The 17,544-nt window shown below is 53.3% G+C and overlaps 2 protein-coding genes and 1 long non-coding RNA gene across 3 annotated transcripts in view; 1 reads left to right on the top strand and 2 right to left on the bottom strand.

Annotated features, from left to right (window-relative positions):
• Positions 1-4,003: 4,003 nt before the first annotated feature.
• UNC119 (unc-119 lipid binding chaperone) lies at positions 4,004-9,814 on the bottom strand. The gene is made up of 5 exons (XM_082707256.1): positions 9,516-9,814; positions 5,931-6,044; positions 5,342-5,444; positions 5,000-5,172; positions 4,004-4,701 (listed from the first exon to the last, which is right to left on the bottom strand). The coding sequence occupies exons 1-5, from the start codon at positions 9,736-9,738 to the stop codon at positions 4,589-4,591; spliced, it is 726 nt and encodes a 241-aa protein (XP_082563382.1). The 5' UTR covers positions 9,739-9,814; the 3' UTR covers positions 4,004-4,588.
• Positions 9,787-11,087, top strand: LOC309851699. The gene is made up of 2 exons (XR_014304879.1): positions 9,787-9,844; positions 9,982-11,087. It is a non-coding gene; the product is annotated as an uncharacterized lncRNA (long non-coding RNA).
• Positions 10,651-17,544, bottom strand: part of PIGS (phosphatidylinositol glycan anchor biosynthesis class S) — a 10,317-nt gene continuing 3,423 nt past the window's right edge. Inside the window, 9 exon segments of the mRNA XM_082707288.1 lie at positions 10,651-11,745; positions 12,074-12,284; positions 13,278-13,378; positions 13,936-14,081; positions 15,433-15,547; positions 16,449-16,591; positions 17,060-17,285; positions 17,287-17,340; positions 17,346-17,363. Coding sequence (XP_082563414.1) covers positions 11,470-11,745; positions 12,074-12,284; positions 13,278-13,378; positions 13,936-14,081; positions 15,433-15,547; positions 16,449-16,591; positions 17,060-17,285; positions 17,287-17,340; positions 17,346-17,363 — 1,290 coding nt within the window. The 3' untranslated portion in view covers positions 10,651-11,469.

Below are 17,544 nucleotides of genomic sequence, written 5' to 3'. Positions count from 1 at the left end.
CCTCCACCCTCCCTGAGAGCCTGTGTCCAGGACTAGAGGGATAGGGCACAGTCGGCAGCTGGGGGAGACAGGGCCAGCCGGTGCACCCAAAAGGAAGACCCACCTCCCTCAGCCTAGCCCTGACTATAGAGGGAAGGGGTGGGGGGAGACTCTCTGTGAAGCCCCTACCCTACACCTCCGGCTCCAGCGGTGAGCAGAGATCAAGATCTCCTCCAGAGTAAAACCTCAGTCCTGTGGGCCCATTGAGCGCATCTACAAGGCAGTTGGCGCCCACACAAGTAAGGCAGGTGGCAAACAGAATTTGGGGTCTCCGCATCGGGCTCTCTGCTCAGCAGGGAGCCTGCTTCCTCCTCTCTCTCTCTGCCTGCCTCTCTGCCTACTTGTAATCTCTCTGTCAAATAAATAAATAAAATCTTTAAAAAAAAAAAAAAAAAAAAAAAAAAAAAAAAAAAAAGAATTTGGGGTCTCTGAGTTTCTTTTCGTAACCAGACCCGCCCTTAAACTTGAAAGGACTGCAGCCGCTCTCCCATTCATAGGCTGCCCCCTGCTGGTCATCTCACAACAAACAGTCACCGTTTGAGGATGTGAGCTGAACAGATGCAGGGTCTGGAAGTGCTCCGCTCTGGGGGAGTTAGCCTTTTCTTTCTGGCGGGGGCGGGGGTGTTGAGTGGCTCTAAACAGAAGGGTTCTAAAATTGGTTAGTTCATGGGTTCATTAAATTGGATGAACAGGGGTGCCTGGGTGGCTCGGTCGGCCCCTCAGCTGTGAGATCAAGCCCTGCTTCGGGCTCTGTGCTCAGTGCAAGGTCACTTGAGATTCTCTTTCTCCCTCTCCCTCTGCTCCTCCTTTCACCCCTGCTCACGCTCTCTCTCTCTAAAATAAATAAATAAATAAATGAATGAAGTTTCTTTTTTTTTTTTTTTTTTTAAAGATTTTATTTATTTATTTGACAGAGAGAGATTACAAGTAGGCAGAGAGAGAGAGAGGAGGAAGCAGGCTCCCCGCTGAACAGAGAGCCCGATGCGGGACTCAATCCCAGGACCCCGAGATCACGACCCGAGCCGAAGGCAGCGGCTTAACCCACTGAGCCACCCAGGCGCCCCATGAATGAAGTTTCTTAAAAAGCTGGATGAAGAAATCATACCTTCATTGTCACTCATCTCAACCTCAAACTTAGTATTTCCCTCCATTACAAATGTCAGTCACAAATCACAATAGCTATAAAATAATCTGTAACTGGGTGCCTGGGTGTCTCAGTGGGTTAAAGCTCAGGTCATGATCTCAGGATCCTGGGATCAAGCCCCACATCGGGCTCTCTGCTCAGTAGGGAGCCTGCTTCCTCCTCTCTCTCTGCTTGCCTCTCTGCCTACTTGTGATCTTTCTCTGTCAAATATGTAAAATAAAAATCTTTAAAAAAAAAAAAAAGAAGAAGAAGAATCTGTGACATTGTCATAAGGTAGAGAAATTGTAGATTCAAAATCACAGATGTTCTCATATTATATTACAGGTATCGCAGAATAGATATGTAGATTCCTATTACACAGTTTTTAAATACCTAAAATACTTAGGATTACCGCATATTTTGTACACATAAGACCCTTACTGTTTCTAGGCTTCAGGAGACGATAACAATGGGGTCCATAACACACAAAAAGGTAAAGCACCCTTGTTTTCATTAACAGGGTGGTAAGGGATGGATGGTGGCTCTTAACAGGAGGGCCTGGGGCAGAGAGGAAGGTGCTGGGGTTGCAGCTAGCAATTTTTTACCATTGGAAGGGAAGCATCTCAATATTTCATCATGAGTTTGGCAGTCCTAACGTGCACCATACCATGACCAGCCTGGGTAGGCACAAATAGTGGGTCTCTCGGGCTTTCTTGCTCGACCCAGTGGCAGGGTCCATGTGACAATTCCTGAAGAGTCAAAGCCAAGAAATCTGGACCACAGCAGAGAAATGAAATCTGAGGCCCAGATCCAGCCAGGTCCATATGGACCTTCCAGCTCGTCAACATCAGAGCCAGGACCAGATTCACCCTTACCCCGTCTTCTCCCTCCTTCTATTGCCCAGGGACCCTCTACATTCTCAGGGGAAGTGCCGGGAACCAGATGCAGCAAGGTGCACCCTTGGCAGCAGACCAGTGCCAGAGACATGAAGACTTCCAAGGAGACAGGGGGCCAAGACTCTTCCTAGCCGGAACTCCTCCTCCAGGCCCAAAGTACATGGGACTCTCGGTGTGAGGGCCAACCCCATAATTCAGCCATCATTGCAGCTTCAGCAACCATCTTGTGGCCATTGACCTCCAAGGATCACCGTCTCCAGCCTTCACCCACTTCTTGGTCTCAGGGCCTGAATTTCCTGTCTCTTCCTGGTCACCTCCTTCAGGACATCTGTATGCACATGCCAGCAGGTCCCAACCTGATCATCTCCCCCAGTCCCCGTCCTGATCCAACTTGGATTCCCAAGCCCCGTGACAGCTCTCCCACTCCCCACCCCACCCCGACATTCAGGCCCCAGACCAAGCTTCAGCTTCAACTCCTTCCTGTCTCTGGCCGTCTCATCCCATCAGCCGCCAGTTCTGGAAATCTTCCCTCTGAAAATCTCCACTTCATCTGTTTCTCGCCATCTACGTGGATACTGACTGAGTTCAGGTTCCCTTTGGCTGTCAGCCCAAATTCCTGCACCACCCTCCCGAGGGCCCCTCTGCTTGCTGTGAGGGTCTGTGATCTGGAGCCACACTGTGGGGTTAGAGCCATGACCCTGCCACTGAATAGACACACAGCTTTGGCCACACACATTCATCCCTCTAGGCCCACACTTCCTGTGAAATGGGCATAATAACAGTGCCTGCCTGAGAAGCAACTGTGAACAGTCTAAGTTAACACGTGGCCCCAGGCCTGGCACTCAGTGTGTGTCGGCTGTTAGTCTTGCTCCTTCAAATCCAGCCTTCTCTCAGCGGCCAGAGATAATCTGACTGGGTCATCCTGATTAACCCTCCCACCTTCCGCTGGAGAAGTCTTATCAACGGGACTACAGGCTCCAGAAGACCTGTCTTCCTTTCACATCATAAATATCCACTTTCCCCTAGACATCTGATCCATCTTGCCTCCAGACCCCTGATTTATGCTGTTCCCTATGCTTCAACGCTCATCCTGCCTCTTCCAGCCAATCATCTTGAGTGTCCGTGGTCCTGCTGGGAACAGATGTCTCCTCCAAGGGTCCTCCCCAGATCCCTCCAAACAGGATGACTCCCACTCCCCTCCCTGTAGGCCCAGTCCATCTTATTCCTAGGAACAAGTGTGTGTTCGTGTCTCACTCATTTTAGAATTCCCAGAGTGCTGCCCAGCCAGGGCTCCAAGGAACCCAGAGGAATCCTGGCACTTATAGGTATCTTAGAGTTAAGTCTCAGCCCAGAGAGGGTGGTCACCAGGCATATCCAAATTAGTGCCTGAGAACAGTAGGGTGTGAGTTCTCTATCTACCCCCAGTTCTCCATTTCCTCCACTAAGGAAATTAAGAGCTCTTCTGGGTTTGGGGTGGTGCTAGGGGCCAGCGGCAGCGTCCTGTACAGGCCAGCCAGGCCAGGGGATGCTCCCCTGGACCTGAGCCAAAACCATGTCCACCTTGTCTCTCTGATGAGGGCTCAGTGCACAACCTAGTTAGCAGTCCTAGTGGTCTCTGGGTGGGGAAAGGTGCTCTAGAGAACCAGACCACCCCCTCCACACACACCTTCCGTCTACCCTAGAGTTGAGGGCCTTTGTCCCAGCCTCTGTTTTGCCAGAGCTGGCTATGACTTTGGGACAAAGCTTCCCTTCTCACAGTCTGGGTCTCCATCTTTAACAAAGGAAAAACCCCTTCTGGCTGCAACATATGCTAAATCTGACTCGAGATGCTGAGTGTGACACCAGGGTATAGAGGATTAGTGGACAGGATGACCTGGGGGCCATGTTATTGCCCCACCCCCAACTCCACCCCTTCCCCATACACACATGCGGGCTCACAGCCGAAGAACAGAAAAGGAGAGAGTTTATTGAAAACTATATACAGTTGGTCCAGGCCCTATCACAGGCCACAGTCTGGAGGGATCCCCCCCACACCTTAGGCAGTAGCTCGGGCCCCGATGGTAAGGGCTAGGGCTGGAGCCAGGGCTGGGCCAGGTCCTGGCTCCCTCAGGAATCTTGGCAGCCAGACCAGCCCCCCACTCCAATGGATATCCTAAATAGCCTGTTGGTGGCAGGCAAGGAACAGGGAACAGGTCCCTGCCCTGACCTTGCCAAAGCCTGGATAGCAAAACACTACTCTTAAACCTGGGTCCCAGAGGACCAGCTAGGCTGTCCGGAAGTCCTGGCTACTCCTCTCCTAGGAGGCCTTCCTGGACATGGAGGCAGACAGCCCTCCTACCCCACTCCCACCCCACGGGCTTCAGAGTCCTGGACTGGGGACATTAGGTACCCTCCCTCCCATCGCCAACTTGGGGGTCCAGGGCTCTCGGACCACTCCCCAGGCAGAAGACCTCGGGTTGAGAGGTGAGTGTTGGGGAGGACACAGCTAAGGGCCCAGGACCCTCCTGGGGCAGGGGGCTGGTTTTGCGGGTCAGGGTGTTCCACTGTAGGAATAGTCTGCTTTGTTGTGCATCACCAGCCGGTCATCCACGAAGTAGAAGCTGTCAGACTGTGTCTCGTATGGGTGACGGATCATCTCACTGACTGCAAGAGAGGCCCCGCCAATTGGGGCAAAGGTCAGGAGCCTGAGCCGGGGCCCCTGCCAAGGAGGCTTTGGGACTGTGGGATGGGGACAAGCTGAACAACCCTCAGACCTCCCTCCACCTCACAAAGTTCCCCCAGCCTTTTTGAACCTCAGTTTCCCTACCGGTGGCATAGGAATGGCAGCCAAACAAAAGAGACCCAGGGCAGGAGAAAGGGGTCAGAACCACACTCCCCCGCCAGTTTGGTCTCTCTAGTCTTCCCTGCCTCCCCCCAGACCCCCACGGCCCCTCCCACGCACTCAGCTCCTCAGAGAGAGGGGGGAAGTCGTAGATGTGCTCGCAGGTGTTCTTGCTGCTGGGGATGCAGAATCCAAAGTGGAAGTCAAAACTTTTGAGGAGCTGGTTGCGGAAGTAGTGCCTCTCAATCATGCGGAAGTTGTTGACAGGCTTGTCTCCCACTGTGAACTCCACCCTGGCAGATAGGAGAGGGCAGACCTGAGCTTGGCCTTGAAGTCAGGCTGCAAGGCTCCAGATAGACACCACCCCCAAAAAAGAAAGGCTCAGTAAGAACTCATTCCCCACTCTCACCCCTATCCCCAGCCCTTGCCCACCTCCCACCCCACCTCCATCCAGTGACTCACGTGGCTCCCACCTGCCTCAGGCGGAGGAAGGCAGGCGTGAACTGGTAGCGAACAAAGCGCCCAGCATTGGGGTCCAGGTCCCGCCGGTTGATGGGCAACCGCTCTGTAATGTACCCCAACTGGGGCTCAGAGGGCTTCAGGCCAGGGCCCCGGGCCCACCCAGGGTTCCCATCCCAGGGCCCCCATCTGTCTGAATTCTTAAAAAATTCCCCCAGGAGATTCTGATGCACCTTGAGGATTCAGACATTTGGCCAACTGGTTCCCCACCCCAGGAAGGGGGGGTAGTTTCTAGGTCAGCAGGTCACCAAATTCAATTGAGGTTGGGGGGGGGGGCAGGAGACAGAGGCCTGGGGCCTCTGGGACTGCAGTTCCCAGGAAGGCCTGCAGAGGGCAGGCTGGCAGGGACCGAAGGGGCCAGACTGTCCACCCAAAATGTCCAGCCCCAGAAACAGATGGGAAAGAAAAGCAGAGGCCCAGCCCCAGCTCTTCTGTGACTCCTCTGCCACCTGACGAGTCCCTGGGCAACCTGCTTCACAGCCCTCGCCCACCTCATCCTTCTGTTGATGGCCTACCCAGCCAGACCACTCACCTGAGGCTGGGGGCTTCTTGATTTCAAAGAGGACAGTGCCTGAGTCCATGTCTCGAATCTTGAACCTGATGAAGTCGATCTTGTAGATATTCTCCTCGGGGGAGCACAGGTAGTCTAGGGAAGACAGGCAGCTAAGCAAAAAAGGGACCCGCCCAGAAGCCCCAGCTGCCAAGCTCAGCCTTTGGGGGACCCCAAACTAGCTACCACTTTCTCTGATTCCAGAAGGTCATTGCCTTCCAGAGAGAATGGAGTCCCAGCTTCTAATGAGGGACAAACAGCTCTATCCTCTGAGGTCTCGGAGGTCAGGGAGGGGCAGAGTGAAGGAGGAGGGTAGAAGACAAGGTCACCCCCCTACTCAGTCTCCTTTCCATCCTGGAGTTGTGGGGCCTTATTTCAGCCTTTGCTCTGGTGGGGCCAGCTCAGTGACTGTGAGCCTGATGGGTCTCCAACCTAACAAGGAACCCCAGCTAGAGAGGGATACAGACCTGGCCTTTGAGAACCTCGTGCTAAAGAGCGTGACACAGCTCCACCTCAGGAGAAACACAGTACTTCACCCGGAGAACATTCACACCCCCCGCCACATAGCTGCCCCTGGTGCTACCTCTAGGAGGTGTCAAGGCAAGGACTTCCCTGACCTAGGTTGTGCTAGGGCAGGCAAACAACCCCTCTAAGGTTTATCCCCCCCAACCCCCTCCTCTCCCCATAAGCGGCTTATATAAGCCCAGCTCCCTTAAGCAGCTTAGCCAAAGCTCTGCTGACTCAAGCCCAGAGCCTGGAATATTGGGGGAAGGGGGCCACCTTTGCTCCCATCCCCTGCTGATCTCCAAATGGGAGGAAGTCTTAGCAAATGGAGGGAACCCCCTCAAACTCATCGACCTAGCCTGAGCTCTGAGCCACCCCCAGAGAGAAGAGTACAAGCAAAGCCAGGAAGTGGGTGTGTGCGCGGGGGAAAGGGAGTCCTCGGGCCCAGAAGAGGAACTGGGACACAGTGGTGAGCCGTGGCTGAGGATGCTTGCTTAGGAACATCAGGGCCTGGTCCAGCAACAACTGTAGGTGCTCAGGGAGGCCCCTGCAAACTGAAAGGAGCAATGGTAGGTCTGGTGCTGTCAGCCGGCAGGCCATCACATCCTCCCTGACAGAGGCCCGGAAATCACCCTCCAGGCCCCTGGGCCACCTCCTATTCCTCTGAGGCAGGAAGAGGAAGTGAATGTAAAGTCCTTCTCTCTTCCCCAAGCCCAGTGCGGCCCCCTCCAGGAAGCCCTCCTGGTAGCCTCCTGGCATCCTAGGGTCCAGCAGGGCTTAAGGGGAGAGGCTAGATCCCTGGCCTGTCAACCACTGTCCATGGTGGAGAGAGAGAGAAGGAGGAGGAATGCCAGTGAGCAGCCCTCACCTCACCCTCGACACACCTTATTTAAACAGAAAGTAAGTACCAGTCCAAAGATGCTGAAAGAAGGTGCGGGGCACAAGGGAAAGAAGTAGCAGAACTGGGAGCAAAATCCTAGCTGCCCAGCTCCAGCTCCTGGGAATGTCCTTCCTTCTCCACATTCTTCTGCTCTTTGAGCCTCTCCTCGAATGCTGGGCTAAGTTCTTAGGTCTGCCCTCAGTCTCTTCTACCACACCTTGAATTAGCAGCCCTTTTGTCCTTAGAGGAAGTGAGGGAAGTGGGATGCCCCTGGCTCAGAATGCGGCGCCCACACCCTCCCGTCTGCCAAGGGAAGGATGAGGCCTGGGACCAGGGTCAGGCCAGATAAAGGGGCAGAGTGGCCGAAGGCTCAGAACACAACTGCCACCCCCTTGCCTTCTGCCACAAATATCTTCCTAAGCTGGATTCAGGGCCAATAATCCAGGAGGAGCAAAACTCAGACCTGTGTGATTAGGGTCAAAGGAGACCAGGGGGTGCCAGGATAGAGATCCCTGGAACCTGGTTCTCAGCTTCTAGAGAGTAAAGAGTTCCCAGGAAGCCCCTTCCACTGCTCTTCCTCACAGATGCCCCATGTCTAAGGGCTTTGAATCTCCTCCAAATTAGGGGACACACGGCAGTGACATGGGCTGGGCGCCCCCAGAGTCGCAAAATAACCTCTAAAGTTACCGAAGACCCAGACAGGTCAGCCTGACCTCCACAAACCTTGTAAGTTCTGCCCCCATCCTAAATGCTGCTGTTACCAGTTCCAGCTCAACTGGCACGAACATCAGACTGGTCCAGGCCCCCTCCCTTTGCTACTGTCTGCTTGGGCAAGGCAGCTCAGTGCTCTGGGGGCCCAGCCAAGAATGGCTGCTGCCTGGCTCTGAGAGGAGGGAGAAGTTGGTCCCCCAGGGACTCAGATGCACAGGCCTAGCTAGATCTGCCATTACAGTCCCCTCCACAGCTCCAGCTGGCAGCCTCAGGCTCTGCTGCTCCCCCAACGCCAGGGCTCAGGCCCATTCCAGCACCTGCCCCCCCCCCAGCACTAGTGAGGGGTTCCAAAAGTTGCTCTCCCAGAGGTAGCCGGAGCAGGATTACTGAAGAATGAAGCTAAGGTAGAGGGCCACTCTCTCTCCAAATGCCTCTGTTCTTTGAGGCTCAGCCACTGCCTCTGGCACGAGGCTTCCTAGCCCTTGTTCCCTGACTGTGGTAACCTCCTCCCGGGCCCTGAATGCCCAGTTGTCTGCCTCCAGGCAGCAGCCGTGAGCAGTCCTGTGGGGCCCTCAGTACTACTGACAAAAGAGCCCTATTTACAGAGCATACACAGCAGGCCAGGCACTAAGCAAAATCAGAAAACTGGTTTCCACAGCAGCCCTATGAAGTAAGTGCTGTTATCCCCATTTTACAGATGAACATGGTCAGAGAGGTGCAATTACTTGCCCAAGGTCACACAGCCAATTACATGTCATAGCTGGGACTTCCACCCAGGCAGCTCAGTTCAGAAACTAAACCACAGCAGAGACTAGGCCTCCCGGAAGAAGACAGGCTAAGGCGGTAGGGGGGGAGGGTGCAGGGAGCAGTAACCTACTCCCTTGAGAGGGCTCAGACCAACCCACTGAAGCTTCCTGCCCAGGTCCTTCCCTGGGGCTGGAGGATGGCCGGAGGCTTCCTGGGGGGACCCAGAGTGAGGGCATTTAATGGTCAGGGAGACTGGAGGGTCTTAAAGTCACCTAAGTAACTCAGCCTCTGCCTAGCCTCCAGGGTGGGGACTGAGGACAGATAGCACTTAGCACCCATCCTCATTATTGCAGAGAAAAGCCTCAAAGGGCTGTGACGGCTCCGTGGGGAAGGGGTCACAGTTGCAGCTGCTGCCCGACCTCCACCATGGGATAGGGGGATGGCCTCCTCAGGAAGGAAGGAGTAGGCTGAAAATAAATGTCTAAAGGGAGAAGAAGTGGGCACAAGGAGATCAAGGGAAGAGGGAACATGGAAATCTCACGCTCGGAGGCAGAAGGGTAGGGAACTCAGGCGAGGGGCACCCGGGTGGGGGAGGGGAGGTAGGGGAAGGTGGTAGGGCGGGAAAGGGGGCGGGGGCCCAGGCTCCGGGCTCCGCGAGAGCCCCCTCCCGCGCTCTCTCCCTCCCGCCCTCCCACCGCGGGCGGCGCTGCCCCGCCGGTGCTCACCGCCGGTGATCCGCTGCAGCCCCAGCACGTCCTCTGGCCCGATCGGCTGCTTCCTCTGCAACGGCCCCGGCCTGGGCCCCAGGCCAGCTTCGGGCTCCGACTCGGACCCGGACTCGGATTCCTGCAGCTGCGGCTCGGGCTTGGGCTCCACGCTCGGGCCCGAGGCCCCTGGAGCGGGCTCCGCCCCCGTACCAGCCCCGCCGCCGCCCTTCTTCACCTTCATGGCCTCGCGGGGCCGCAGCTCGCCTGCTGCCGAGGCGGCTGCCTGCGCCGGCTGGAACGAAGAGAAGGGGGAGCGTCCGCAGCCCCGCCCCTGGCCGGGGCCCCAGGTACCGCCACGCCCCCAGGGGTGGGCCAGCTCTGGGCCCCGCCCACCCCGCCGAGAGGCCGCGGGCGCACCAACCTGGGATCACTCCCCTGGGGCTGGGCGGGGCCTCGCCTTGGGCTTCATTCACTTTTTCACTAGGTACTAGGAGTCCTGTCTACCTCTCCATACTCGCTGCGCTGTCGCCACTCTGTTCTGCCATCTGCCCCTCAAGCGAGTTCCCGTCTCAAGATCTTTGCCTGGGATGCTCTTCCCCCAGATGGTTTCCTCTTCTGGTCTTAGTTCGAATGTCATCTGCTCAAAGCCGCCCCCCCACCAACACCCAATCTAGAGCACTAGCTGCAGGTCCCCATCTGATCAGCCTGTTTTTTCCTTCTAATGCAGGATCTGAAATTAGTTTTTGTTCATTGACTCTCCCCGCTAAAAGATCAGTTCCGTGGAAGCAGAGATCCTGTCTGTTCTCTTATAATACCTAGCAGTTACAACTGTGCTTAATATATTCTTTTTATGAATTTATGAATGAGTTTGTATTTAAAGGCTTATACTGGCACAAGCTATTCCCTCCCAGACCCCCTGAGAAAAAGGCAGAAGTAGATGCTAACAGCTTTGTTGGGCAACCTTGTACGTGCTAAGGGACAACAGCCTAGGCGACTCACCACCACAGGGCCCTCCAGGGCAGGGAAGTGGGGCCTCTCTCTAGGGCACATGGCCAGGTAGAAGCAAGGTGGGCCCAGGCACCCAGGACAGTTGGCAGGAAACCATTACTTGGACACAAATGAAGAATGAAAGGTATGCTCGTACTTCTTATCATTCCAATTAACATTCGACCAATGTTTATTGAGAGCCTAAAATATACCTGACACTCTCGTATGCTTATCACATTTAATCCTCATAACCACCTTGTAAGGGAGGAATCATTAGTGCTATTTGAACAAATGAAAAATTGAGGCTCAGGGAGATTAAGTGGCTTATTCAGTGCTCCCCAGATGTTAAGTACAGAAGGTACAGAAACAAGGGTCTGAATTCAGGCATGCTTGATCCCAAGTCTGGAACCTTCCCCACTGTACCACACTAACCCTATAAAAGGGTGAAGGGAAACTCGGCCACATGCTCAGCATCAGGCTATACCCAAAAGGCACAGCCAACCGGGAGGGATGGGAGGGAGGGAGAAGGCCCCAGAGGCGACCTGGCCCCTTCCAAGAGAGCAGTGCTAGGGCTCTCTCTGAGGGGTTAGAGAGAAGCATGGAGGGGAGGGGGCTGGAATCCAACCCAGGGCTTTCCCCTAAGGCTCCCTCTGAGTGCAAGAGGACCTCGAGGAACAGGACAGAAGCACAACAAACTGTCCCTGCTCCGGTGGGAGACAGGAAAGGGCCTTCAAGTTTAAGCCAGGTAAGGAGACCCAAATGACACGTCTTCTGGAGGGAAGGGGAGAGGAGGGCACAAAGGTTGTGGGGGGAACCTGAGCTAGCGGAATGGGAAGGGAAGGAAAGATGAACCCCGCTTGGAGTGTTGTACTTTGGTTACTGGAGCTAAGTCCTTCACGGCAGGCCCCGTTTATATGCCTCTCAATCTCCCACCTCCCATTCTGGCCAGAAAGGAAGGCTTCCTACTGAGATTCTGCTGTCCTGTTCAGTCTCTCTTCTCAGGCTTTTTCCAGGACTTGCGGGTTTCCAGGAAGATCTTGACCAGGGACAGGAGGATGGGCACGGCCATAGGCAGGAAGAGCGGGATATAGATGGCAAACTTCTGGTCATCCGGGAAATAGAGGAGGTGGAGGAGCGAGGGATCAAAAAAGGCACGCTCTGAGGACGTCACAGCTTCCTGGCTGGCAGTAAAGGCAGAGGCTAGGTGCCCAGCGGCCAACTCCTCTGCCGCCTTCTGGACTGCAGCTACAGCCCTGTACACCTAGGAAGTGGGCAGGGGGATACCATTAAGACCTAGGCACCAGAGGGGTATTGGGGCAGGAGTGGGACTGGGTCTTACTGTATTTGCACTGCCTGGAGTTTGCCCAGGATATGGAGATCAGTATAAAAGGGCTACAGTGTATCTTTTTTGTGCCAGCTTAAAACCTCACACCCCATCTGGTGTCCTGCCCCCTAGAGGAAACCTGGGGCACTCCCAGATGTATGCCCACACACACCCTGGGCCTCGTCTGGCTCTGGTCTCACACCACACCCTGGCCCTTGCTGGCCACTCTGGGTCCTGTCACAGAATCCATCCCCTGCCCACTCACCTCAGATGCCACATCGTCCTTGATGACAATGTTGCTGATCTTGCCCAGAAGCTGAGCCAAGGAAGTGAGAGTGGTGGTGGCCGTGGCCACGTTCTCCACTGACCGAGCCCAGAGCAGCCGATCGAGCTCCCAGATCGTTAGCCCTTCACTCTTGGGCCCTGAAAACAGGCATTTCAGAGGTATCTGGGGCTGTCCAATCCCGAAGAGCAGCCTGTAGGAAGAGTGAAGTCAGGAAGGCTGGGAGTAGAAGATGGCTAAGCTTCCTAGAATAACGAGGAAGATTTTCAGTCTTACCCAGAACCACGGATGTCATAGGGAAGTGCCTCGGGGTCTCGGAGAGGTAAGTGGCAACATTCAGCAAAACACAGCCTCAAGCCCCATTTTAACCAGTGTTTTTGCTTTTACCTGCTTCTGGATTAGATTTCTAAGATCTTGTTTGAAAAAAGGTCCCATGGCAACAAGATTTCTGGTAATACCTAGCTTAATCCCCTCATCCTTCTTACTCTCTCTTTGGACAAATGGGACCACTGAGCCTTTAGTTAAGGGGATGATCCAGGACCACTTCTTTTTTTGTTGTTTTTTAAAAGATTTTATTCATCTACTTGAGAGAGAGAGAGTGGGGGGGGGGCAAGCAGGGGAGGAGCAGAGGAAGAGAGACAAGCAGATTCCACACTGAGTGTGGAGCCCAATGCACGGCTTGATCCCACGATCCAGAGATCGTGACCTGAGCCAAAACCAGGAGTCAGCCACCCACCTGACTGAGCCACTCAGGTGCCCGGATCCAGCACCACTTCTGATAAACAGGTGATTGTGCCTCTCTAATCCCGCACCCAGGGCAGACATTGCTAATCAATCAGAATCCTCTTTCCTGATCGTCCTAGGCACAGCCCTAGAATCCTCAGCACAGGGCATCAGGCAGCCACTACCAACATAGCGGTTAGCATCAGAATTCATAGCTCTTTCCTTAAGCACCCCTAATCATACCCCAGGGACCTGACGTTCAGGAGTTTGTTTTTTTTCTCAGTTTGTCAGCAACTACTCCTTCTTGGGAGAAGAAGGTGATCCTTAGAAAGCTTGCTTCGTTTCCCTGCAGCTGTAGGCACAGGGGAGGTATCCCTGCCAGGTGAGATGTCATTCTACTCAGCTAGGGAGGCTGGGGTCAGACTCAGTGGAACATCCCCAGGCGCATCAGCCAGGACCTCACCGCAACTGGGCCAGGAACACCTCCATCACTCGCACCATGTCCACCTCGACCCTCACTGGCAGCTCCGAGCCATTGTAGGTTTTGGGGTCCACATTGTAGACCTGCAGGGGGGAAAGGAGGTTGCCTCAGGACCACACCCAGATGGTTCACAGCTCTGCCCTAGACACTCCGGAGGCGGGGAGAAAAAAAAACCTTAAGGTCTCTAGAAATTATAAACCTGATGGTCTAGCTAATATTTTTTTTTAAACCTATTAGGACCTTTTCATAAATTATCTCCATTATCCCCTCAAAAGTCCAGTACAAAATATTTTTTATTCCATTTTACGAGTTCCTATGAGAAACTCCCAGTCTAACCGGAGAAACAAAGTCCCCAGCCTTGCAAGACTGCCATAAACAGGGCTAAGATCTAAGATGGACACACAGAGAAGTCCTCAGTGAGTGCAAACCGCTACATGCAAAAGGGTCGTATTATAGAAAACAGTGACAGAAATAAGAAGCTGTGGGGCCGGCAGGGGAGAGGACGAGCTCACAGCACTCTAACCTCCTTGGTGCTGCCCCTCCCACAGGCTGGGCCATGGAGGACACCAGAGGAATAACAGAAGGAACAGTCTCAGGGAACATGTGTCTGTCCCTAAAGCTGGGGCTCTAGGACCATTACCATAATGCCACCCCAGCGGGGACTGTGGAAGGCGTTGGTGGCCACTGGAGCCCCATCCTTGTCCTGAATGTACAGTGGGGAGTGAGCAAGCTCGGGTACATAGAGCAGAAAGTTGAGCACAGGGTAAAGGGAGGCAGCGCTGGATCCTGCGGTACAAAGAGAAGGTTAGTCAGGTTACCAAAACCGACTGGGTCTAGATCTCAGTTCCGGGTCAGCCTCTAACTTTCTGGTCACTCACTCTGGGCCTCATTTTCCCCAGCTGATAATCACCAGGATAACCTCCAGTCCTGGGTTTCTGCGGTCAAGGATGTCCTCTGAACATTCTCCCAAGATGTGCCACATACATGTAGAGTTCTTAGCCCCTCAAAGGCCCCTGGAATCTCCCCCTCTCTAACAGGCCCCCTTCACTATCTAAGACCACCATCTTGGGCATTGCACCATCACACCTGTATAACTATAGCCCATTTTATACATAAGTATAAATATGACCTCATGTCAATTCCCTCTTAATCCTTCAATAACTAGCCATTCACACCAGGTAAAGGCTCAAGCTACTTACCATGGGCCTTATGATCTGGCACTAGCCTGCCTTGCCAGCTTTACCTCAGTCACTCCCTCACAATTCCTCTACACTAACTCCGCTGACCTTTCTGAATGCCTATCTTTTCTGCCTCTTCTGCATCTAAGCTCAAGAGTTTTCCTCGCCTGGAAAGCCCTTCTATCTCTGTTCTCACGCTGCTGGAGGGAGAGAGAGAGGGAGGGAGGGAGGGAAGAGAGGAGAGAGGGAGGGAAGGAGAGAGGGAGGGAGGGATCACCTGTAGTCCCTCCCATATCATGGTCCACGCTGGCCTAGCCTTACTGTCCGAAATCCCACAATGAGTGATATACTAACTTCAGTTTGCTTATATTACAGCTTGTGGTCATCTCTTCTTTATAGATACCACCCTCACACTTAAAGTCTAGAATCCCAGCTTCAAACCTCAATCAGCAGAACCTTCCAAATTCTGCCTTCATGTACTTTTGCTGTTATCTTTCCTACATACGTGACCGTATCTTTCCTGGATGACTCGCACGGAGGGAGATGCAGCCTACCATGTCTTTATAAAAAGCATTGGGAGTCATGTTTAATAAATGTTCCTGGGGGCGCCTGGGTGGCTCAGTGGATTAAGCCTCTGCCTTCAGCTCAGGTCATGATCTAGTCCTTGGATGAGCCCCACATGAGGCTCTCCGCTTAGCAGGGAGCCTGCTTCCCCCTCTCTCTCTGCCTGCCTGTGATCTTTCTCTGTCAAATAAATAAATAAAATCTTAAAAAAAAAAATGTTTCTGGATATGTTTCATGAGTCTCATGAAAAAGGAGCCTAAATGCCCCAAACTTCCTTGATGCCCTCAGGCCACCCAACCTGGGAACCAGAACGATACACTACCAGCCTCCAACCCCACCCTGAGCCTTCAGGGTCCCTCCCCAGCCTGGCAGATAGACCCTCGTCTTCAGCTCACCCAGCCGGGACTCCACTGGGTTAATGACATGGGGGAGGCTGTGTGCAGCCAAGTAGTAGCTGGAGGAAGCCGGGTCAAAGCGGGGGTTTACCCCCAACACTGCATAGTAAAGAATCTGTAAAGCAAAGAAAGGAGAACGTTATTTTGTGTATTGATTCATGCTCCACGTTGTCCCAAAAAGGATCTGAAGTGCCTTAAAAAGATACAGTGAGGGGCATCTGAGTGGCTCAATGGGTTAAGCCTCTGCCTTCAGCTCAGGTCATAATCTCAGGATCCTGGGATCAAGCCCCGAATCTCTCTCTGCCTACTTGTGATCGATCTCTCTCTCTCTCTCTCTCTCTCTATCAAATAAGTAAATAAAATCTTTAAAAAAAAAAAAGATACAATGAGGACAGGACGAAATATAAGAGACAAAATCAGAGCTGAGAGAAAAATAGGTGTGGTGGAGGGGCAGGGCAGGGGGGGAACAAAGCTCAGGGTAAAGTTAATACAGTAAATGCATGCTTTGAAACTGCATTTTTTAAAACCAGACTTTCTAAAACAAAGAGGGAAACAAGAAGAGCCTAATTCAGTATCCGCAAGATCAACTCAAGTCAGTGATTCAGAAGTACTCCCACTAGCAAGACCTGATAAAAATGTCTCCCACATTTTCCCTAAAAGGACACTGTGTGATACATTCTTCACACGTAGGAAGCTACATTCTTGCCATCTTCGCTGCTACTACATTAACATATTTTGGGAAGTTTTATTTTTAAAATAAATTCCTTAAGGATGGCACAAGTGGGTGAATATGGTTCTAAAGGGGGCTGTAAGGAAGGCTGTTTTTTTAAACAAACCTTCACAAAAGTCCCTGAGCTGAACACCACGGTGGGAAAGCAGACACTAGTCATATATACACACAGGCAATTCCTAGCAAATGAGTGAGCTCTAAGAACTGGGCGAACAGACTCCACTTGAAAACAATATGGAAAACTCTGGTGCGGTCAGGGAAGGGACTTGCTTGCTCCCAATCTCACCTGAGAGTCCACAGAGAAGTTGCCCGCAGCACTGAGGGCACTCAAGAAGGGCTGCACATAACGCCGGACGGCCCCCTCGATGTCCCAGTGAACGTCATGGGACTTGGGGTCTGGGTTGAGTAAACTGAAGGTGATCTCATAGCCTAGAAAAACAGGAGTCAGGGAAGCCAGAGGCAGTCGTACCCTGCACTGAGTTGAACTTGTTTCTCCTCCGGGATGGGGTTGGTGGCCATCAGGGAACCCAACGGAGGATAAAACTGGGAGGAGGGACACTAAGTCCTTTAAAAAGGTGAAACCAGGGGCGCCTGGGTGGCTCAGTGGGTTAAAGCCTCTGCCTTCAGCTCAGGTCATGATCCCAGGGTCCTGGGATCGAGCCCCACATTGGGCTCTCTGCTCAGCAGTGAGCCTGCTTCCTCCTCTCTCTCTGCCTGCCTCTCTGCCTACTTGTGATCTCTGTCAAATAAATAAATAAAAATCTTTAAAAAAAAAAAAAAAAGTGAAACCACAGAAGAAAGGAGTGAAGAGTCCCCATGCAGATTCCCCTTCCATCCCATCACCTCCGTATCATTCATTTCCCTGTCCCTTCTCACAGCAAAGCCCCATCACCCTACCCAAGCTGGACTTGAGAGGCCGCCTCTTATCAGAGCTCCACTTGTCCTCTGGAAGGTGGTCAGCCAGGGCTGCCGCGAGCACGTCCTCGGTCAAAGACATGGCCTGTGCTACTTGGATTACGCGGCGGCCCACGATGTGAAAGGCCTCCCGGTGCGTGATCCCTCGCACAACTGCTGTCCTCTCGGGCCCGATGTAGCTCATCATGTCCTGTGAGAGGCCACCAAGGGACAGAACGTCGAGGGCTCAGGGAAGAAAGCAGAAGAGCATGCTGGCTCCTGTCTCAGAGAATCTGACATTTTGCCACTGACCAACAGGCCTACCCCTCCCTCTAGATTCATAGTGAACACCTATCTCAGCAGCTCTGACCAATCAGTGCGCATGAATGTTTTCATTCATTTCTGTTCCCTTACCCTTCCCAGCAGACTTAAGTCCCAGGAGTGATCTAGATCTCCACGTGCTGCATGGATGCATGCTGAACACAGAC

This window comes from Mustela nivalis, assembly GCF_964662115.1.
Source record: "Mustela nivalis genome assembly, chromosome: 17".
NCBI classification, from domain to species: Eukaryota; Metazoa; Chordata; class Mammalia; order Carnivora; family Mustelidae; genus Mustela; species Mustela nivalis.
Note: the sequence above shows the minus strand (reverse complement) of the source record. Positions and strands in the feature narration are given on the sequence as shown.